This window comes from Parasteatoda tepidariorum, chromosome 1, assembly GCF_043381705.1.
Source record: "Parasteatoda tepidariorum isolate YZ-2023 chromosome 1, CAS_Ptep_4.0, whole genome shotgun sequence".
Lineage (NCBI taxonomy): Eukaryota > Metazoa > Arthropoda > Arachnida > Araneae > Theridiidae > Parasteatoda > Parasteatoda tepidariorum.
The window spans coordinates 106,819,767-106,843,352 of NC_092204.1; the positions used below are offsets into that span (position 1 = coordinate 106,819,767).

General features: G+C 31.0%; 2 protein-coding genes across 15 annotated transcripts in view; one reads left to right on the forward strand and one right to left on the reverse strand.

Moving 5' to 3' along the window:
- The window catches only part of LOC107448747 (BUB3-interacting and GLEBS motif-containing protein ZNF207), a gene marked incomplete at its 5' end in the record, with an annotated part of 33,113 nt that extends 18,276 nt beyond the window's left edge, over positions 1-14,837 (reverse strand). Inside the window, 3 exon segments of the mRNA XM_071184819.1 lie at positions 10,826-10,964; positions 11,037-11,163; positions 14,774-14,837. Of these exon segments, the coding sequence (XP_071040920.1) occupies positions 10,826-10,964; positions 11,037-11,163; positions 14,774-14,814 (307 nt within the window).
- A 343-nt stretch (positions 14,838-15,180) lies between these two features.
- The window catches only part of LOC107448748 (ran-binding protein 3), a 45,336-nt gene continuing 36,930 nt past the window's right edge, over positions 15,181-23,586 (forward strand). For 5 of the 14 annotated variants that reach the window (XM_071184755.1, XM_071184757.1, XM_071184766.1 and 2 more), the window contains exons 1-4: positions 15,605-15,668; positions 17,513-17,544; positions 17,702-17,744; positions 19,876-19,941. In XM_071184755.1, coding sequence (XP_071040856.1) covers positions 15,620-15,668; positions 17,513-17,544; positions 17,702-17,744; positions 19,876-19,941 — 190 coding nt within the window. In that variant the 5' untranslated portion in view covers positions 15,605-15,619. Of the gene's footprint in view, positions 15,669-15,812; positions 15,861-17,512; positions 17,545-17,701; positions 17,745-19,875; positions 19,942-23,586 lie in introns of those variants that run through there. The other 9 variants (XM_071184767.1, XM_071184781.1, XM_071184759.1 and 6 more) reach the window with 9 other exon arrangements.

Here is a 23,586-nt window from a genome sequence, read left to right on the forward strand (position 1 = left end):
GTCAGTAAAATAAAAGAGAGAAAAAATCTTTAGTACTCTTGAAAATATTCCTGTACGATGCGACCGCCAGCTATGAATTTTTCGCCAAAATGGAAACCCCCATCTTGGAACAAGTTTTCAGAGCCCAAACAATAGACTAGCTCTCTCTACCCTAATATCTCCTCTAAGTGCTATAATGGTCAACATTTTGAGTCATAGAACTGGTTTCCCACCTGTGTGTCTAACATGTGTTGGTCTAACTCTGGAGACAGGGTTTTTTTTTTTTTTTATACCGAGGATGCATACCGATTTATTTTTTGCGTCCCAATTTTTCGATTTTATTAAAATGTTTCGATATCAAAGATTAAAAAGTCGGGAAATTTATAAACTTTCTTCAAAAATTTACGCGTCCCGCGGGACGCGTAGCGATCATTTTTTTGCGTCCGATTTCAATTTTTTGCGTATTTTACGCGCTATAGCGCGTAAATGTCTTCCATGCATTGAATTGTTAATTTCAATTGCTTTTAACTAAAATAATAAAATAATTTAAATTTATTAAAAATTATTTGCCACAGCATTTTGCATTAAATGTGGGAACAACTCAAAGCATACTTTTTATAAAATTACTCAAGAACACTGAAAAATCTTAAAAGCACAAATCAAGTAAAATAAATAATAAACCTTAAATTGGCCATGACTTTGTATAAGTAGGGATTGGTCATTCAAGCACTAACTTCACATTTTAGGAATTACAAATAAATCTTGAAAAGATATTGTGACAGCAATTTTGGTTATACACACACAATTGAACCAGTTTATCTCGAAAACCTCTGTATCTCAAAATTTCTAAAATTCTCTACATTTACAGTCTAAAATCAATGTATTTTCCATGTTTATGTCGATTTCCCCCCCCCCATCAAAAATCTCTGTTTCTCGAATTTCTAATAATAGAGCATAAATGTCAAAACTTTCTTTATCAGTAGAACTTGCAGACAGAGATGAATTTCGTGAACCCACAGGAAGTAGGGACGAACAGGTTGGGGGTGCTTCTTGTAATTTTAATCACTATCCCAGCACTTCATTAAGTAGAAAGGAATATAATGATTCTGGCAGTAAGTGGGGGTTCATGAGTAGTGACCACCAGGGGTTAGCTTTTCAACATAGATAAGAAAGCTAAGAATAGAAATTCATTTTCACCTCAAAATTGCAACCAATGGATCAAAGGATAATTAGGAGTTTTAAAGTGAACTATATAAAACAGTTGGTACACAAACTTGTAGATGCCATCTATCACATTTACACTTTTGTGTAATGTAACAATTTACTCTTTTAATTATATCTAATCTTCAATTTTCTTAAACCTTTATTTCCTTTTTTTAATATAGCAGTTTATATTTATTTTAACTTTCTGTTTGACCTTCCTCAATGGTCAACGCGGTCATTGCACTTCCTGTGGGGAGAGATACCCCTCTATTCCCACCTTTCTTTTTTCTTCATTTATTTTTCAAACACTTTTCTCTTTAATTTTAATTGGCTAACGCTTTTCTGGGTCTACCCAAGTTAAAGAATTTTTTCAAGATGCTTTAACACACTTTTACATTCTCTCACGAGCCTTTTTGCTTGATACACCAAGGAGTGTGCCCTCTGCCGCTTTCTCCGAGATGCGGACTGAGGTCCCTATCGAGGGGATTTTATCTTTTTTACATCCTTTTTTAAATTTAAATCCATAACTGTAATCAATTACTGTAAATTAAATATCCACATTTATACCTTTAATTTTCTTTAAATTGAAGACCCTCTCACATTTATGCTTTCTTTCTATATTTATATTTTTTTCAACAATTAAATTTCTCGTTCTCTTATGTTTTATTTTTATGCATGATGCCTTTTCTTTTTTAATTCTCTTGTCATCCATTTCTATTAAAGGTCTCTCTTGCACTACTAAATGCAGCAAAAGATATGTTTTGCTAAATAAATTGCTAGTTTATTCATAATTAAAAGTTGTGAATTCAAAGAAATGTGTGATTTTATTTGTCTCTCTTTTCATGATGTTTTTTATTTCTCCAGTATGTGGTGAGTACTTTTTATTATTGTTATGGGTATTTGTTTTATTCCTCTCTGGAAACATCTTTAAATTGCATTAAATGATATATTTGGATATAGAATGTCATTGTTTTATTCATCTTCTATTTATGATTTTGATTAATTCTTAGTTTATTCCAAATTTGGTGATAGCAATTTGTTTAAACCTCACACTTTGTGAACCTATTGGGTTATCCCACGATGGACTACCACTTTTCCTTAACGATCCCCTTAATTTAGTTACTTGTTATCCTATTTTCGGCCTTAATTTGCTTAGTTAGGAAATTCAATAATTTGCCTGTTTCTTCACTCAAGTACTATATCCAAGTACATAATATATATTTCAACCCATTATTTTTAAAATATAAATAAATTTACTTACAATTCGCACCACAATATTTTTTAAAAAATGTAACACTATCGATGAAAAAAGTTCTTTTCCAAAAATAAAGATGTTAGATGGTATCAGAATGACTGTTTTGTCTGGAGAAATGCATCACTAAAAACTTTCGAAAATGGTTTTAAAAATAGCTGTGAAGATGATGAACAAGAGGTTAAAGGCATCAGTAAAGAAGTAGAAAATGCTGACGCTGAAAAGGCAGTGACAGGTTTGCCAGAATGGAATGTAATAAAATCTGGATTTAATGTTAGCATTAATTTTGAAGATTTTTACAAGTGGACAACTGCCTGGCAACATGCAGAAATCATAGATACTATCAAAGGAATATCAGATGAAGAGGCAGAAAAATTCTTATAAACTGTTCTTGAATGTGAGGAAAATGTTGGCTATGAGGGATTTGTGCTCTTCCTAACCTTAGAAGAATAATCGAAAAAAATATGGTTAGATGTCAAAAATCTTCGAAATTTTTTTTTCAGCATTAAATGTATGTTAAAAAAATGTTTTGTAAATAGATGTATGTGGTATAATTAATTTATATGCCTATATTTTTTTACTAAAAACAATTAAAAGTGCTTTTAAGAGAATTTCATAATTAAATTCAATTTATTTCAATTACCTGCATAACTCGAAACCTCTTTATCTCAAACATTTTTCGTCTTTCCTGTGAGATTCCAGATAAACAGGTTCAACTGCATATATATCTCTCACTTATGCACCACCTCTTTTATACAAAGATTTTTATAGGTCTCAGTACATTAGATAGGAAAATAATGATAATTATCCTTCGTTTATGCGTTGATCTAATATAAATTTTTCAAGAAGCTCGTGCTTCTAACATTCCGGTTAATATTGAATTACTTAGGCAAAAAGCAGTTCATCTTGCAGAAACTTTGAAAATTTTTCAGCTTCACATGGATGGGTGGAGAAATTCAAGATTCGACATGGCTTAGAAACTCGTACCATATCTGGTGAAAGTGCAAGTGTAGACAAAAAGACTGTAGAGGAATGGAAAGAAGAATTAAAATCTTTAATTCAAGGATACAAAACAAAGGACATTTTTAATTGTGATAAAACTGGTTTGTTTTTCAGGATAATGCATAAGAAAACATTGGCATTTATGGGGGAATCCTGCCACTCTGGAAGAAACAGTAAAGAAAGATTAACCATTTTATTATGTTGTAATGCGGATGGATCAGAAAAACATTCCCCTTTTATTATTGGCAAGTTGAAAAAGTCTTGCTGTTTTAAAAAAATTAAGTGACTTCCCTGAGAGTGCTCAAGCAATAGAGCAGCATGGATGATTCCAAATTTTTTTTATTGCTCTTTCTTCATTCATTTGAGAAAAAAAAAAATGGAAAAAGAAAAGGATCAATGTCCAGCCCATCCACAAGACTTGCCAACTTTTGAACATATCAAAGTAGTGTTTTTTCCAGCACATTGCACAAGCAAGCTACAGCCTTTGGATTTAGGCATTATCCGTTCCTTAAAAGTGCATTACAGAAAAACATTGGTTTGTTGATATCTTGCAGAACTGGAAACAGGCAAATCAGCATCAGCCGACGTAAAGATTACAATTCTTGAAGTTATGAATGTGGTATGTGCTGCATGGAGAAGAATTGGACCATCCAGCATAAGGAATTGCTTCAAAAAAAGCTAGATATCTATTTTCAGATGAAAATGAATTTATGGTTAAAATGAATGAAGTTAAAGAAGATTGGGATTTCGATCTTAGTGATAACAAATAGAAAGTTGCATCTAATGGACTCTTTTATTTAATGAATTTATTGTTTTTGATGATAATCTATTAACAACGGAATTAAGAGATATCAATGATATGGACGATGAGAACGTGGAGGATGATTAAGTTCCTCCAAATCACACAGCAGTATTCGAAGCTTTAGACACTATTCATGACTATTTACATTTTAATTCCGCTTCTGAAACTCCCTTATCCCATTTATATGAACTGGAGAAAAAAAACCGTTTTTGAAATACGTCGGCAAAAACAAATACAAACATGTAGTAAGGATTATTTTGCAAGAAAATAAATTGCCTTCAGGTATGTTAAATTATTTCTTTGTATAATTTTAGTAAACACCAAAACAGTATAAATATTAACATTTAATCTTTAGAAATATAATTACTTATATTGTCACTGCAATTTATGTTGCGTTTTAGAATTTTGAAGTTTTTTACTTATGCGTCTCTTTTACTTATGCGCTTTTCTCATTTGGCACCTCACACCTCTGTATAATTGAGTGTTCACTTCACTGTATATATATATAAATAAACGATAGCATGAAACTTTAAGGAGTTATTCTAATAAGTAAAATATAACTTACACTTAAAAACAATTATGTAACTATATTCGATAATTAAATCTAAATTAAATAAATTAATTTCACTAATCTACAAAAAAATGACCTTGAATGGCGTCTAGTAAGTGAAATGCTGTTTTGTTTTGGTGAATTCTTATTCATTCTTTAAAGAAAGAAAATTGATGACTCTGAAAAAGATTAATGTAAATGTATTAGCGGTTAGAAAAAGGATATTTAGTGATTTATTATTCTTTGCAGAATATTTTGTATGATTGTTTTAACTTTTATATGGTTTTGTGGTTACATATACATTCACTTTAAAAGTGAAAGATTAATAATTAGTCATTTATATTGCTTACTGATTGATGTTATTCAAATAAATAAAAGATTTTGTTCTTAAAAAAATTTTGCAATGTGATAGATAGAATATGGTTCATCTGATTATTATTTTCTGTGAATTACAAGAATGTTAAATATTTAAAGAAATTCAAATCAATATAGATGAGTTGTTTATTGATATTTAACTTAAAAATATTCTGTTTCTGTCAAAACATAAATATTGCATCATACAGTGTTAACAATTAAAATATATTTTCATGATATTCATATTAATTATTATTTTATCTATATTAATTTTATTATGCATATTAATTCTTTTTTTGCAATTTTAATAGAAAAATAGTGTATTTTATTGTATGTTAATATAAGTTATTAGTAGTACTCCCATTCCCCCCTTAATCCATTTAAGTTACACCAATGGACATTTGAAGAAACTGTTTTTATAAGAAATAAACTCATTTATCTGTTCAGGATTTCCTATTTAGGAAAGGGTCGCAAAAGTGATTTGAAATTACTAGCATCAGAACTTGGGTTACAAGTTACAGAAGATTTGAAAGTAATTCAATTGCGAGATATAATTTTAAGTTCTACTTCATGCAATGAAGAATTTACGAGAAATATGTTAAGATACTATATTGGAGAAAGACTTAAACTGATTGAGCAAAAAACAGCCGAAGACAATGCTTTATAGATGGTCGAAGAAGAAAGGTTGGATATAAGAACGCATGTTCGAATTGGAAAAACTAAAACTTCAACTAGAAGTTAATCAGAATTTGCAGAGACCATCTGTTGCTCAAGAAGCAGAGCAAACGAAGTTTGATTTAAGTCGTATACCTCCGAAGTTCAACCCTAAAAACGATGAGATCGTTCTTTACCTAACTGAAATTTGTTAACATACCTGAAACAAACTGGATCCCATATCTGAGTGGTTCATTACCCCCGGTAATAAATCAACTAGTTGCTAGAGAAAGTGAAGAAGATTCAAAGGGTTAAGCAAAGGTGAAAGATATATGCTGTTGAAGTGTTATAGACTGACGGTTGATAGATTTCGACAATTGTTTTCTCAACACAATAAAGGTGCACACAAAACATATAGAGATTTTGCTTTTGAAGTGAAATCTTATTTTGAAGGATGACTTACTGAGTTGAACATCTCCAAATTCAATCAACTTCAAGATTTGATCATTGCTGATCAAATAAAGAAAAATACACCTCCTGATGTCAAGGAACATTTTATGGATACTTGGTCAGAGCTGAATGATCCATTGATTTTAGCCGATAAGCTTGATTTTGAAAATATGAGATATAGCATGAAGAAAAATGGACCCCCTATTGCCAAGAAATCATATTTTAAAGAAAACGAAAAATTTGTTCAAGATAGGTGATTTAAATCTCCTAATCCTAGAGAGTCCCCAAACCAGAAATGCGAATTTTGACGGTTTGAAATTTTATAATGCCCGACCAGAAAGAAAAACTTCTATACATTGCTATGGTTGTGGTAATCCTGGATTTATTCAATCAAAGTGCCCTAAACGTAATAAGTTTAAAGGAGAAACAAAACCTATTGTGAACTATATTAACTTGTATGCAGTTGAATTAACGGATTTGCCGTCTAGTTCAATCTTTCTAAATGTTTGTGGAGAGAGTGCAGCTTTTTGCGCTGATACCGGTGCATCCAATTCTATTGCTGGAGAGAGATTCTATAAACTGTTGAAAGACAAAGGTTTTATCTTTAACAAAAAGAATATTACAATGGTATTTGCTGATGGTAAAGAGAGAAATGTCCAAGCTTTAACTACAGTAGTTAATCTTAATGTAGAAGGAAAGATAATCCCATCGCCCTTTGCCAAAAGCTAAAGGTAATCGAACATTACTTGGGACTGATTTTCTGCAAGCTGTTGGAATAGTGCTCAACATCCAGAATGGCACTTGGCATTTCAGCGAAAATCCTGAGAAGCAGTATCTCTTTTACAAAGAACCATCTGAAGGTAAAGTGACCCCAAAAGTAATAGTATCTCAGAAAATGACATTTCCAGAGACATCAAAGTTCACAGACAATCCTGTTGCTAAATTAGAAACATCTGATGCCGTAAAATTAAGAGATGATGAAGGAAAGCACTTATCAAAAGAGCAACAATACGAAATAAACTCCTTGTTAGAAGAATACAAAATTATCTTTCAGCCAGGGGGAGATGCCACTCCTTATATTGAACACCGAATTAAAACTGGAAATATCTTACCTGTTGCTGAACCTCCCTATTGAATGACCCCTGCTAAAAAAGAATTGTTGAAGAAAGAGCTAGATTCATTACTCGCTGAACGTATTATTGAGGAATGCGAATCTCCATACGCTAGTCCAGTTTTGTTGGTTCCTAAACTTAACGGTTCAATCAGATTTTGTGTAGATTACTGGAAACTGAACTCTACTACCATTCCCGATACATATCCATTACAAAGGATGGATGATTTGTTAACTGAGGCCAAATCAACAAACTTCATGTCCACTATAGACCTAAGAGCGGGTTATCATCAGATAAAGGTCAATGATGCAGATCAAGAGAAGACAGCCTTTATTTGTCCATTTGGTATGTACAAATATTTGCGAATGCCTTTTGGTTTACGCAATGTGCCTGCCACCTTTCAACGTCATATTGACAAATTTCGATCTGGACTAAAAGAGGTGTTTGCACTATCATTTCTAGATGATATTATAGTGTTATCTGAGACTTTTGATGGACATTTATCAGATTTAAGAAAAGTGAAAGACTTTCTATGTTCAAACTCAACGCTAACAGGGGCAAGTGCCATTTTGCTTGTGACCGAGTTAAATATTTAGGTCACTGGATAACTCAAGAAGGTGTAGAGGTTGATGGTGATAAAGTATCTTCAATTCAAAGAATTTCTGAGCCAACCTGTGCAAAGGAAGTTCAGTCCTTTTTACAGACTTGTTCCTAGTTTCGTAGATATATCCCTCATTTTTTCGAAGTAGCAAGACCCTTTAGTGACTTAAAAAAAAAGAATAAACAATGGACATGGGGTGAAAATGAACAGAAATTATTCGAGGAGTTGAAGAGAAGGTTGATTTCACCACCTGTGTTATCTCAGCCTGATGGAACAAAACCGTTCCATATTAAAACTGATGCCAGCAATTATGCTCTTGGAGCAGTTCTTGTCCAAGGCGAAGGCCCAGAAGAACATGTTATTGAGTATGCAAAGTCGATTGCTAAGTTCAGCTGAAAGAAATTATTCAACTACCGAAAGAGAGGCTCTTGCAGTAGTTTGGGCCCTTGATAAGTTCCGTGGCTATGTGGAAAATCAAGAAATTATAATTGCATCAGATCATCAACCGCTGAAGTGGTTAATGAGTATCAAATCACCATCTGGTCGCTTGGCTCAATGGGCCCTTCAAATTCAATCATATCATCCAAAAATTCTTTATACTCCTGGGAAATTGAATGTAATAGCAGACCTTCTTTCTAGACCAACTTACGAAATTAAAGACTTAATTTGTGATATTAATGCTGTTTCTATAGATTTACCGTGGAGGAAATCTAAAGATATTCGTGATGAGCAGATGAAGGATGAAGATGTTAAAAAGATTATTGACTGTTTTGAGAGTGGTGAAAAAAACGAAAATTATATAAATTGGACTTGTAGAGGATATTTAATGAATCAAGGCACCTTATATGGCTATTCATCTGAAACAGACTCTGAAGAAGCTCAGTTAGTAGTCCCTTGTCAAGAGAGAGAACGAGTGCTACAACAATATCATGATGCTCCCACTGCAGGGCATTGTGGAGCTAAAAACACTTACAATAAAATTTCTCAAAGATACTATTTTCCTGGAATGAGGAAATTTATTTCAGATTATGTTAAAGAATGTGCTGAGTGCAATCGGTATAAACCGAATAACCAGAAACCAGCTGGATTGTTAAGAACGCCGATTTATGTTCAAAGATTTGAAACCTTCGCAATAGACTTGTTTGGTCCCGTCTGGAAAGAAATGGATTTTTGTAATTGAAGACACCAGCACTAAGTGGGTAGTTTTTTGCTTTAGAAGATGCCACTGCAACTACATGAGCAAAAATCCTAATCGAAGAAGTTTTTTTACGCTATGACTTGCCCAGAAGAGTAATATCCGACAATGGCGCGCAATTCGTCAGCGCTGTAATGCAGCAAACATGCAACTTCCTAGGCATTAAACAAGAACTCATACCATTTTATCACCCCCAAGCCAATCCCTCTGAGAGGCAAAATAGAGACTTAAAACCTAAATTAGCTATATTAGTCGGCGATGCGCATGATACATGGGAGGACAAACTACCTCTGATTCGTTTTGCCATGAATTCTTCGAAGTGCGAAACTATTGGTCACACTGCAGTATTTCTGCAATTTGGTCATGAACTTCGAACAGTGGATGAGGTCAACCATGATTTAAGAGGACTCATTGACAATGACAACTTCGTACCTGAAATCAAGCCCTACTTAAAAAAGTTCGCTCGCTTGACACCTCAAATCAGAGAGCGTGTAGAACAAAAACAAGACCAACGAAAACAATATTTCGATAAAAATCGTCGACAAGCTTATTATAATCCAGGTGATAAAGTATGGATAACCCTACATCCAGTGAGAAAATCGAAGTATAAGAAAAGTAAGAAGTTGATACCAAAACGTGAAGGACCTTATGTAATCTTAATAAATAGATCACCTACCACCTATGACATTGCTGATCCTGATGACCCGAAAAACGTATTAGGAACTTATCATGCAAATATGTTAAGACCTTACAATCTACCTCCTTCAGGTGACCCAGACCCTGCTGCTCCCCTGAAGAAAAGAGGTAGACCAAGAAAATTTGTGAGTTCACCCTCCAATACTGACTCTTCGTTGGGACGTCGTCAGAGCCCGATGGGGAGTCTGTAGCAACCAACTGATGCCCTGTGGTGCCACCTATGTCCTCACCACCGGTACTCAGTTCAAGTTCGGATATGAAACCTCTAACATGACTATTCCCCTTTTCCGAGTTTTCTTAAATTTTAATTCTTTCATTTACTCTTGTTCAAATGTAATTTATGTTTGTATCTGTGGTTATTAATTAAAATTCTTTATTAAATGTACCTTTAGTCACTTTTGTCCTAATTTACAATTAATTTCAGTTAGCCGATATTCCTTTACATTACATATATATATATTTATCAGAACGTAACATTTTCAGTCGAAGCGTTTCTCTAATTTCATAGAAAACTAAATATTATATAAAATTTAAACTCTTTAGAGTAATATTTAAAAATAATACTAATAATTAGAATAATTCTAAAATGATTTAAAGAGACAAATTGAAAATTTTGAAAAACTAATATCAATCGTAAGAATTTTCATTTTCTAAAAATAGTAAATGATCCCAAATTCAAAAATAAAATTACTTGTTTAAAAAATTTAATCAATGAAGTTTTTTCCCCCTTTATTCTAGTGCCTTTTAAATTCAGGAACAACTAATCGGGTAGAATAGAGAAGACACTTCAATCACTTTTGTACACATAGTTTCCGATGATTTTAATTTTTAAGATAATTTCTTTTAACACTATATTATATTACTACTTCTCCTGAATTTTTGCATCTTGCCAGAGTATAAAACTAATTTTTCTTATTTTTTTCTCATCAAGAGTAGAAATATTTTTTCAATAACATTTACAAAAGATATACTCACCGTTATTGTCACCTTGTCTCATCATTACATGTAATCGAACATCATCTTCAGGGATGCCTTCCATTCCATATATTTCAACATCTACACTGTTTCTGGAGGTTTGTGCATTAGGCACTTCTTTAATAACTTCTTTGTGTACCTAACCAAATTTAGCACATTAAATTAAATGCTATTCAAACTAATTTAAAATGACCTTCATAAATATATTTACCTGCATACAATGAATAGCTAAACCAGGTCCCGTGTAAAGCTTCTTGAAACATATATGGCATTTGAAATGTTTTGCTTTTTGATGCTGAATTAAAATTTTTTCATCTTCAAATTCTCTATTGCAATACCTTTTAAAAAACTTAAGGAAAATACAATTTTACTAATGAATTTTAATCTATATCAAAGTAGATAGTATCCCAAAAACGCTATGACCATTAAGTCAAAATAATTCATTTACAAACACTGCAGAACCAACCAACTATATTTATGCAATATTTTTCTGTTTAAAATTTAGTATGCTAATAGAATGAAAAATTTTCATAAAATTATGTAGTTCATTTCATTTATGTAATTCAATCCCATAACAGTTAATTAATTACATGGTCGGAAAGATTTCTTTCTTGTGATCTACAGCAGAATAATCACCAAGTCGAGGCAACTTACGGGTGTGAAGCGAGGCAACTTACGGGCCTGTGAGAAACTAAAAAAAAAAAAAGAAATGACAGAAGGTAACTAACTCTGCGGGTATAACTCAAAGCCATCCCTAAGGTCAAACTTCCACATGTCTTTTTTAAAAAAATAGTGCGTGGAGTCCCTCTGCGTGGAAGAAGTTAAACTTCGCAACCTGCGATGTTAATTGTAGAAGAATCAGCAGTCGTAGAAGGATCATTAGTTCTATTCAACGACTCTTTTTCCTGCTCCGCTCGCTTCCGTGCTCTGTAATCACGGCAATATTGTGCATTTTTCCCTCGTGGACCTCTTGAACCAGTGGAAGTGCTTGTGGTTGCCTCATCGTCTCGCCCTGGAAAATGTATTTGTATTAATAATGTATGCGAATGCGTCATAATGTAATTTCAGAAGAGAAAACTTAACAACCAATTGATATTCACAAGAGACATACCTTGACATAACCTTAAATCCGTCGCATTGTTTTCAATCATTTTTTACAATTGTTATCCACTAAATTTGAAAATAAAAAATACTACCCTATTAAATTATATGTGTATCAAGACAAACTGAAAAATTATTTATAGAAAAACAATACTTTTATTATTTTTATGCTAGTGAGATCCAAAACAATATGGAAATGAATGAGGGAAAACTGGATCCTACCACTTGATTTCCCGGCCAATAAAAATGTAGCGTTAAACGTTTAACACAACAGTGTTGGAAGTCGCATAACTTCAATAAAATTTTTTGCAAGTTTTAAGTTCATGGGTGTATTGGCAGGACAGATCATGATGGGAAAATATCCCTAGCTGTTTTCTGCAATGTTTTTTTTTTCTTTCGGGACATTATTTCCATTTCAGTTCTTGTACCAAAAAAGTCACCTTATTTTGATTGCAACTGGAGAGCTGCATACAAGAAACTAAAGAAATATAATAGAAGGGAATCAACAATCAACTTGAAAGGTATAACTGAAAGCCACTCAGAGGAAAAAGTATTTTGACACACTTGACAAAGTAAGTTTCCGTATCATGATTTGCGGCATAATAATCGTCATGTCTTGCTAACTTCTAGGCAGTGGCTCATGGGAAACTAAAAAAAAGACAATCACAGAAGGGGACAACTGGGAGGGCATAACTTATAGCAACCTTCTGTCAAAAATCTACACGTTTTTAACAAAACAATTTGCAAGTTTAAATTCCATTTGGCACATTGGGAATTGTGGTTGGTGTGACAGATCAAGATATGGAAAGATCTTCTAGGTCTATACCCCTTGCATTCTTTTTAGTGTAAAAAAGTCACATTTTATTTTTTAGGTATAACTAACGTGACCATTTATTTTTTGACTCAAAACGGGACATAGGTTTATTTAGGTCAAATCATAGGTAGTCAATGAAAAAAAAAAAACTTTTTTAAAGCTATTTATTCAGAAAAATTTAGTTGGCTTAAAAGTTACAAATCTCAAAATATAGGTACCCAAAATGTTTAGTTATATTTATCAGAAGAACAAATTCGTTTTAATATAGCTGGGGACGATTTCAAGTAAGAATGAAACTCTTGGCACGTTTTTTTTATATTCACTTTATTTATCAACATCGCCTTTAGAACTAAAATTTGTAACTGGGTTTTCTCAGATGTCCACAATTTGTTCATAATAGAAAATACTCTTTCTACTGGAACATTTGTAACAGGCAAACATAAAATATATTCATTTACAATAGAAAAGCTTTCATGCTGAAGATTGTTGGCGCGAAAGTGTTTGAATACTTCCACCCAACGGGTTTCCGTGGAAATATTTAAATTATTCCATTCCGTTATTTTTTTCGATGTAATGCAATTAGAAATTAATGAAAATTCTTCAAAAACTTCAGTATCTTTATTACAGTCAATATATTGCTTTTCAATTAATACATCCAGAGATTTTTGAATATCTTCCCATGTGGGGACCTTTTTAAATCTGCCCAATAAAATATATCCATTTCTTTGGTGAGAAAGCAAGTCCACTGCTCCAGATATTCACGGCTTGTTTTATAAAATTCTGTAGCCGTCCTTTTCACAAATTCTTCATCAATATCAGTACCACTATCTTTCAATTTTAACATTAATTGACGGACCATAAATGGAAGAAACTGATTGGTCTGTTTCTGAGTTAAATTGTCTTTTAATTGATTGATTCCCTTTGCAGCTTCAATTGCCGATACAGTCTGACCTTCAAGTTTTAAGACAGCTTGATAAAAACTTGCTGACTGAAAAAAATAAAACCACAATTCGGATGTGGGATCTTCAAAAAAGTTTTTTAGTAACAGGAGACATTTTTCAATACTCAAAAAGTAGCTTTTTAATGGCTGATACAAACCCTCTCCAAAGCAGGCATAAGAGCAAGCCATCTGGTTTTATAGCCGAGCATTTGTTGATATTCGGCACAAAACTCCTTTAGAGCTTCAACTCGAATTGTATAAATATAAAAAAAATGAATATATCTTCACAATAACGCTTTCGTAATCTACGAGTAGCCCATCTGCAGCAGATTTTATTGCATTGTGAATTACATGGGCTCCCCATCCAATACCTATTAATTCTTTTTTCAGAGATGGTTGTAATTTCGTTCCTCGCCTAACTGCACCTCCGAAATTGACGTTGTCATTGCCCCACAAAATGCTACGACTGTCAAATTATTATCTGCCAACACTTGGTTTAAATAATTGACAATGATGTCAGAAGTTTCACCAGGTTGGTCTTGGAAATCTAAAATTTTTACTTGCACACCTACGTAAGGTTGAAAAAAGCGCACTATAATGGGGTATATTTTCTTGTTACCGTGGTTTTGTATTAGTATTGTAATACAATTGCACTATCAAGGTCATCTTTTAATTCTTTCATTTCTGTATGCATCAAAACATTTACTACAATAGCTTCTGATTTCGTACTCGCGCATGTAAATTTGGGATCAAAACATGTGGTTTTCTTGTATCATGTGATAAGCCCAGACGCCTTCTGCCGCGTCGATAACCAGATTGAGTAGCTGGCCGGCCGTCTGCTACTCAAATTTTCGCGTGGTTTCTGAAAACGGGACAATTTTGCGTCCCACAGTCCATTTCGGGGACACCGGGACTCGTAATTGTAAAAAGGGACAGTCCCGTTCAAAACGGGACGTCTGGTCACGTTAGGTATAACGCTCCATCAAATTAAAATGTTAATTTTTTGAAGAAAAAAAATACTTTAATATAACTCATGATATTCAAAAATATTACTACGTTCAATTAAGAAGAAATATTTCATCAAAAAGGATACCAACACCATGGCTTTGAGGGCTTCTTTTTCTTTCGACCCATATTTTAGTATATAGAATAAAAATGAACAATTTAAAGAGAATAGAAATACACAGAAAATATTTATTTTTTAACTTTTAAATAATATTCAATCTTCAATAATACTGTTACTTATCCGTATTTAATATAAATTTTATTGACAAACATTAAACTAAGATACAAATAACTTCAACATGTCGCATCGTCACCAAAATAGGGAATTAAAATTAGGCTGTGGCTATTCAGCCGGCAGATAACAAAATGAATTTTACTTAGCCGTTTTCTGTGTATCAGAAATGAAAAAAACTCAATGCATTGAAACAGTTTAATAAGTATGAAATGTCTATATATTTTCGACATATCAAACTAAAACTGTCGAAACTGAATCTCTTCTAAGTGAAATTGCACCGACAGTCGGTTTTTTTTTCTTTCAAGAGATTTTAAATTGAATTGAGTTTCAATGGGCTTTTTTATTAGTTATTATGTACCATTTTTTCAATTAAAATGTTTTACAAGTTTAAGAGATTTTTGGAATGATGTATTAATCGATTAATCTATTTATCGATTTTTTTTCTGTTCCCATGCGATTTAAATATTGCCTTTTCATTAATCGAAATCATACTAATGATTTTTGCCATGGCGGATGAAGGTACGTTATAATGTAATATATCATGTTAGTTTAATAAAATAATATTCGTTTTCAACTAATGATAAAATACATAAAGATTTGCTGAAGACATGCCGCTATAAACTTGTGAAGTGCTAAGAAGTACTCCCTGATTCAATTTCATTTACTTCTTATAGACTGTTTTAGTAAACACAACCTCTGATGTCAAACTTGCAATATTCAAGCTATATCTTTGCTTTGCATAACAATTGTCTCTTTATGAATGTTTTAGCTTTATGTTTCCAAAATTCCATTTTAATTGGTTTTAGATATTTGGAATTGTTTTATTTTTACATCCCTTACCGATTTCGAATATTTTTTGCGAATGATATTTAGAAATTCTGAATATGATAAGATGTTCTGCAATTTTTTTACGCTAAAAAATTGGCAGGATAACACTTGAGTGAGCCAAATTTAATTTAAAATTTGCCAAGTTGACTGTTATAACTAATTAAAATTGACTTCCCAGTTCTTGGAACTTATTTTATTGTCATTCAATCATGCAGTAATTATTAGATGTGACTGAAAGAGATTAACTCGTTTAGTCTTATAAACTTATCCTTTAATAAATTGGTTGATTTTAATTCGTTATGTTTAATAAATAATAAGAAGAATCTTAGATTTCAAAGCTTTAAACCAGGTTCTCTTTGTGCATTACCCATAATATTCAAATTGAACCACTTATTATAATACTGGGTAATCGTGTGCCCCACCATAGGAACTAATTATAGGCTCAGTAGGGGGTATATAATGTGGTCCAATAGTTTACAATTTATGTATAATAGTGTCTTGAATAGCATTAAATTGAGGAAATTCGAAGTCAATATTTTGTATTACAATACGGTCCTATACCTCCCCTTAATATTGACCTATAATATTCAAATTGGTCCCTGTTTTATATTACTGAGTAATAGTGTACTCCACCAGAAGAAATAATTATAGGCTTATTAGGGGGTACACAATGTGGCCCTACAGGTTACTATCAATGTATATATACAATAGTGTTGAAATGTGGTTTAATGTTAAATTATTTTGTAAAACAAATTGATTGTAATTAATTATTTTGTTATGTTTATTTATGTGGCAACGGTTAGCCCATACTTTATGAGTGTGATTATTTGCAGTGGAGTTGATTATTTGGTTGTATAAATGTTGATTATTAGGTTTCTTCAGTTTTTTTTTTTAGAGTAGTTACTGACATTTAAAAAATCATTTAAGTTGAAACTAAGGAATTAAATTGTTTTTATGTACTTTCTTGAACATTGAGCAGTGAACATACTTTATAAAATTAGCCTATAAAATTACTAAAATCTGTACCTAAAGTTGAATGTGAGAAGGTACCGCTTAACGGTAGTAAATTTGGCTTGGACAGATTACAGACCCCTGGCTCTATATGGGACTAGAAGATTTCTGTATCAATTTCTGAACCAAAATGGTTGCCAAGGTTTAGTGACAACTAGGTAGAAGCATGTGAGAATCTACATAAAACTTGGAAAGCTCAAAAGAGTAAAACTCATAGCCATTATATATTTATTAAAATTTAATATTACTTTTTCGAGTGGGCAGTTTCACTTTCAGTTGACGAGATTTTTCATGTGCGATTGATGAAATTAGGTATAGTTATACCTGATGGATACCTGAAATGTTCAAGTCACAATCATTCGTTACAGTTTTTTATATTAACATCAAAGTTTTTATTTTATTCAAAGCTTTTTATTTTAGTATTTACTTTATTTATTTTGTGTATAATTTGCCTGCAGAAAGATTAATTTCATAAATTGAAGGACATTATGAAAGGAGAAATGAAAAATTTGTGTGTTATAGGCTTTAAAAAAGTTTAAATATAAATTAAAATGTCGAAAAGAGTTTATGAAATGTTTAAAAATGTTATGAGAAATGTTTAAAAGAACCCTAGCTGTGCAACAGTTATTCTTTTTTTTTGAAGTTTAATGTATTTAATTAGATTTTTATTGTTTCATGCTCTTTGATAGTAAATCAGGTAATTTCTTGGGCTTAGCATTATACATATTTAAGTTTATTTATTTTCATTTGTAGGTGCATCTTCCAGTAGTAATTCTGTGGATGAGGTAAGTTTAGTTTTTTCTGTTTAATTTTTAAATTAATTAATTTTATTAAATAAAACTTAACTTTAATAAACAAAAAACCTTAAATTTCTTAATCTTATAAATTTAAATTCTTGATTTTGTGTATTTTAAAAACTAAATATTGTAAAAATTATTACAGGTTGACGGAAGAATAGATAGCCAACCTCTTTCAAATTCGACATGTGAGTATTGTTATGCATTCAAATCTTTCATGTATAGCATTGTTGCCTATTTTTTCTCCAATGTTTTAGCTTTTCAAACTATGATCTAAATTAAGATATATTTATTTTCTATGTGTTATATTAACAATATCATACCTGACAACTTTCACGCATTTGGCATAAAATTTTATTTTTATATTTGAAGTGGTAGTAAATATATACTATTTTTTTCTTTTATAAACTTATTTTTCAAATGATTTTGATCACCACTATTCTTAAAAAATTAAGCATATAAATTAATGTGTTACTACCATGTTTGTGTGCTAAAGATTTTTCAAATACAACATATTTTTTTGCTTACAATTGAAATTTTAATTCCATTTTACGACCACTGGGAAAAATCATAATGGAAGATATCAAAAGTTGGCAGGTATGCCAGTGTTTTCATTACAGAAAAAAAAATTGGAGAGAATTTCTCACCCTTTCTCAAAAACAGGGTGAGATTTCAAAAAGTTAAGTGAGATTTCTAAAAATTAAAAAAACACGAATAGACTTGGATAAAAAATATTTCTTTAATTATAATACATTTTTAACATCTTCTAATTTTTAAAGCATTGGATATTTTTGCTGGATCATCATATGGAAAATGTTCATATATCTACTTTTTCATCGGCTATTCTCATTAGGTTGCTCAGATGATTATTAGTCAATCTGTTACGAAATTTTGTCTTAAATCGGTTTTGTGTGCTAAATGACCTTGCAACATATGCTGATCTATCCTCTACATCTGCCAGCATAGGCTTTTCAATTATTTCTGCTATAGAATAGTGAAGCTCATTGAAGTTATTTCCATGTTCATACTTCATGCTATGTCTTCCAGCATAGCATAGTTTTCACAGCCTTTAACTTTTACAAATTGCTTTAATTTGTCAATGAGGGAGTTTGGTAATTCATAAAAATATAGCTGACTTTAAATAACTTATTATAAAGGACTCATTTTTTTTCTCAACGGATTTTTTATTTAGCTGAAAAATATCCATATTTGTTTCGTTTTGACTGTTTCTACCGACATTTGTTTTATTTTCATTTGTCCGTTACAGAGTAGAAGATGTTGCCTTAACAAGGTATTTGTCCATCTTACATTCATGCATAAAAGAATTAAACATCTTACATGAAGAGACCTTACCTACGATGAACACGTGGTTGCAGAGAAATGTGTTTTGAAAGTGGTTCGGGGGAGGGGGTGTTCTGCTGTTAACTAGCGCTGTAGTGAAAACACTGTATGCAATATGTAAAGTTAGTTAAGTTAACAATCATATGCATAAAGTTAGTTGTTAAAATTTTAAATAAAATGAGGGCAGATCTCTTTACCATAGAAATAGCAGATATCTTAAGATAGTTTTACTTAAATAGATTCTAATTACTCGTTACAATGTTTTCTTAATATTATGTTGTGATTGTTTAATATGATAGCAGTTTAGAATAATGTCTTACTGCTACCGGGTGTTTACTAAATTTACTAAAAACCATCGTCCGTACACGAAAAACTGACTATCTCCCCCTTACCAGTTATTATGAAGGGAAAAGAAATGCTAGGTTTAGGAGGAAAGTGTTGGTGTGTCGTAGAGCAAAGATCTCCATAAAAACAAAAGAGGTGCTTTTTCAAAAACAAAGAGACCTTCAGTGTTGAAAAGCTAAATATATTCATTATATCTGGCTTGAATATTGACCTGCAATTTTTAAAAATGTTGAAAACGCCAAAATGACTTATTGACGCTTGTCATCTAATTATCAAATTGCTACCAAACCAACACCCAAAAGACATTTTTACAATTGTTGCGAAGAATTGGGATAGGCAAAAACATTGAAAGCCATAACCTGAAAATGGTAAGTACTTGTATGTACTGGATAGTGGCATTTAACCTTAAAAGGAACATCAGTTTATGGTATACCTGGGAGTTGTTTTAAAAGAGCAAAGCTCAACTATTTAAAAAAATAAATAAATGTCTATTATACTGGTAAATTATATATTAAGACAATATCAAACTATTATTTTACAAACAAAATTTTTCAGAAAAATGAAAAGTGATGTTTTAAAAAGGCTGTCTTCTTTACTACGCAAAATATAATGGCTTTTTATATTTTATTTCAGCAAGTCCTGATACTGACAATTGTGTAGTTGTAAGTAGTTCAAGCCAGCCAGAAAGTGTCAATCAAGGTAAAGTTATTTTTAATATTTGTTTTTGATTTTTAATAATAATATCCAATGTTAAAATTAGAAGTCAAAATTATATTTATCTGTTAAATGAAAAATGAAATGCTAATCATTTTTTAATTTATTATTTTATTACATACATTCTGCAAAATATCTTGATAATATTAAGCATTGAAGTAAATAATAAACGATCCCTAAGTATAGCACAGAAAACTATATATTTTTTATTTAAATAAAGTGAATGGCAAAAAAAAAACAAACAACTTATGTTAGAATTTAATTTATTGGAATTTAATTGTATACTTAGATTAAAATTTGCTTCTATTATTTTAAATATTTAAATCTGTAATTTAATTGTGTTCTGCAATTTTTAAATGCTGTAGTTTTCCTTTATTCTATAAATACAGAAATTCTCATCTTATTATAAATAATAAAATACTTGTAAAAAATGAATTTTTTTATTTAAAAGGTTTTATTAAATAGTCTGAAATTTAATAGTACATCTAGTTTGAAAACCTGTAATTTAATTATTGTTTTATATAGTATTTATACACTATAGTTTTCTTTTTTCTTACTCCTCTGCTGTACAGTCCATGAAGGACCTTGGCCATCTTTACCACACAGCTCCACATTTAGTCTTTATCCTCCAATTTTTGATTTTCATTTTTTTCAGATCTCTTTCTACCAGAGTTGGCCGTCGATTACAACTGTAATTGATTACAGATAATTACAGCTATGTAATCAATTACTTGTAATCACGATTACAAGTAATCAAAATTTTTGATCACATTAGAGTAGAGCGAAAATGTAATCGATTACATTTTTCAATTACAGTAATCAATTACTTGTAATCATGATTGCAAAGTTTGATTACAGCTGTAATCATGATTACATAGTCGATTACAGTAATCAATTACTTGTAATCGTGATTACAACTTTCAAAAATTTTTGATTACAGCTGTAATCATGATTACAATTTTGATTACAGTAATCAATTACTTGTAATCATGATTCCAAGTAATTGCGATTACAAGTAATCACAACGAAAACGATTACGGGTAATTACGATTGCAAGTAATCAAAATATATGATTACATGTAATTTGATTACATGTAATTGTGATTACTTGTAATCAAACTATATGATTACAAGTTATTACAATTGTATACTATATGCAAATTCATTATGTAAGTATACATGAGTTTACATATTTTTATGTACATAGAATGTACGCACGCATGAGCGTACAATTTGCGATTCCTATTTATACAATGTATTCACAAACGTTGTTTGTATGTACTATATTCATAATTATATTGTAATATACTTTATGCAACACGCATATGCTTACAACATATAATTATGCATTTATGAAACATGTACGCATGTATGTTAGTTTGTACAAAAAGGCAATGTTTTGTATCTTTGTATACATAGACAATATTTGTATGAACGTATATGAAAATAATGTTTATGCGTTTGCATGCTTTTATGTACTTAAGTACATACATTGTATAAATTTACGATAATAGCACGTATATACAATGTACGTATTTATATGAAATTGTACGTATTTACGTACAATATGTAAGAATGTTAAAGGTGCAATATATGCACATAGTTGCATAAATAAAATGCGTACATGTATACATGCACATTTATATATACATCGATATATGCACACACAAAGTATGTACAACGTACGTATGTACTTGTATAACTACATACTTAGTTAATACTTATGTGCATGTAATGTATGGATGTACAAAAAAATAGTTATATGCACAGTGTACGCATGTACATAATTACAAGTAATGTATAAATACATGCGTGCATTTAAATATATGTAATTACAATACATACATTAGAAGAATTTATATAAGTAAAGTTATTAAAGTTTGTTTTAAAATTTATTCTAAGGCGTATAAAACTCGACCTCATATTTTTTAGAAAGCAAACGATAATTTTATTTTAAATTTCTAAATATTATTTCCACACATAAAATTTTCCGTTTTTTTTACCATTTAAAATATTTCTATGAATCATGCATTATGTTATTAGTAATGCTTTAGTACTTATTTCTGTAGCATGCTTTAGCACTTATTTAGTAATGTTTAAGTACTTATTAAAAAAATAAATCTGTATTGTCAAAAATTTCATGAAAATACCTGAAAATAATTTTTTATTCAAAGAATTTGAAAATGATATAGAACAATTAAAGCTGAAAACTAAATTTAAATATCGTTTGATTTTGTCATTTAACTTGCTTGAGTCATTAAAAGTTAACTTACATGCATTTTATCAGGGTTCCTACACGGTCAGGAAAACCTGCAAAAGTCAGGCTATTCTAAAATTAAGCTAAAAAGTCAGGATTTTTCTTACATATTCATAAAGTGAGGAAAATAAAAATAAAAAACTATAGTTCATTCAAATACTGGACAGGCAAAAATAAAGTTTCAAGGAAAAATTCTGTAATTCAAAATATGTAATTTAATCATAGTAACATTCCTCTTTCCCTGGTAGAACCTGTCCTGTTAGCAATTTTCCTCCTGTTTATCCAATGATAAGGAATTTTTGATAGGGTTGCTAGGTTTATTGCTCTTTGTGTGAATAACTGGTTTACAGACAATAGTAGCTGAAACAACAGCAGAAAAATCAAAAAAGGAATTTTTACTGTTTTGTGATGCTGCAAAAAAAAAAGAAGAGCAAAAGAGTTTCTTAGAGTTTAATCCACAGCAAAAGAGATTAGATAATTTTTTTCGAAATATTTGCACAGAGAAAAAAAATGTGGAAATATGTGGGAGGTTATAAAAATTGTTTTTATCCTCTCTTCGTGATAGCGCAACAGTCGAAGGGAGGGTTTTCAATCAATAAAAGCTTATTGGTTGAAAACCTCAATGAAGACTCTATTATTTCACAGAGGCGTGTGTATGATTATGTTTAATTCATAAATGGAATAAAAAATATAGACATTAATGAAAAAATGCTAGATACTGTAAAAGGATCTAGAACAAGATGGAGACGTGCATTAGAAGCCAAAAGAAAAGGAAAACGAAGAGAATAAAAAAGCTTAAATTTCTAGAAAACGAATAAAGGAAAAGATAGATGATTTGAAATTAAGAAAATCTAAATTGACGAAAACTGCTGCAACGGAACTGGATGTTCTTGATTCAGAACTACAAAATATGTTGAGAAATATTATGTAACATGGGAGCCCCTGAGTTTCTCCGGAAGCTTACAGTATTACAGAAATAAATTTAAAAATTCTGGAAAAAAAAGAAGATATTTTTGATTTTATTTTTTTCACAAGCTGCATAATTTTTCTATCTGAATTTTTATTTGTATATAATTAACTTTTCTTGACTTTTTTCGCCTTTATATTTCAATATTATCTTTTTAAAGAAAAGTCAGTTTGAAGTGAATTGGATTAAAAGCTTTGTTGGAGTGGGAAACGGCAGGTCAGGAATTTTGTAGTAAAAGGTCAGGAAAAGCCTGCAAAAGTAAGGATATTGTTTTCTCAAAATAGTGTAGGAACCCTGTTTATTTATTGCATTGTACGCATATTTAGACATAAATGTAATGCGCATATGTATACGTGTAATGTATGTACGCATGTACAATGTATGCACATACATTCATGTATTGTAC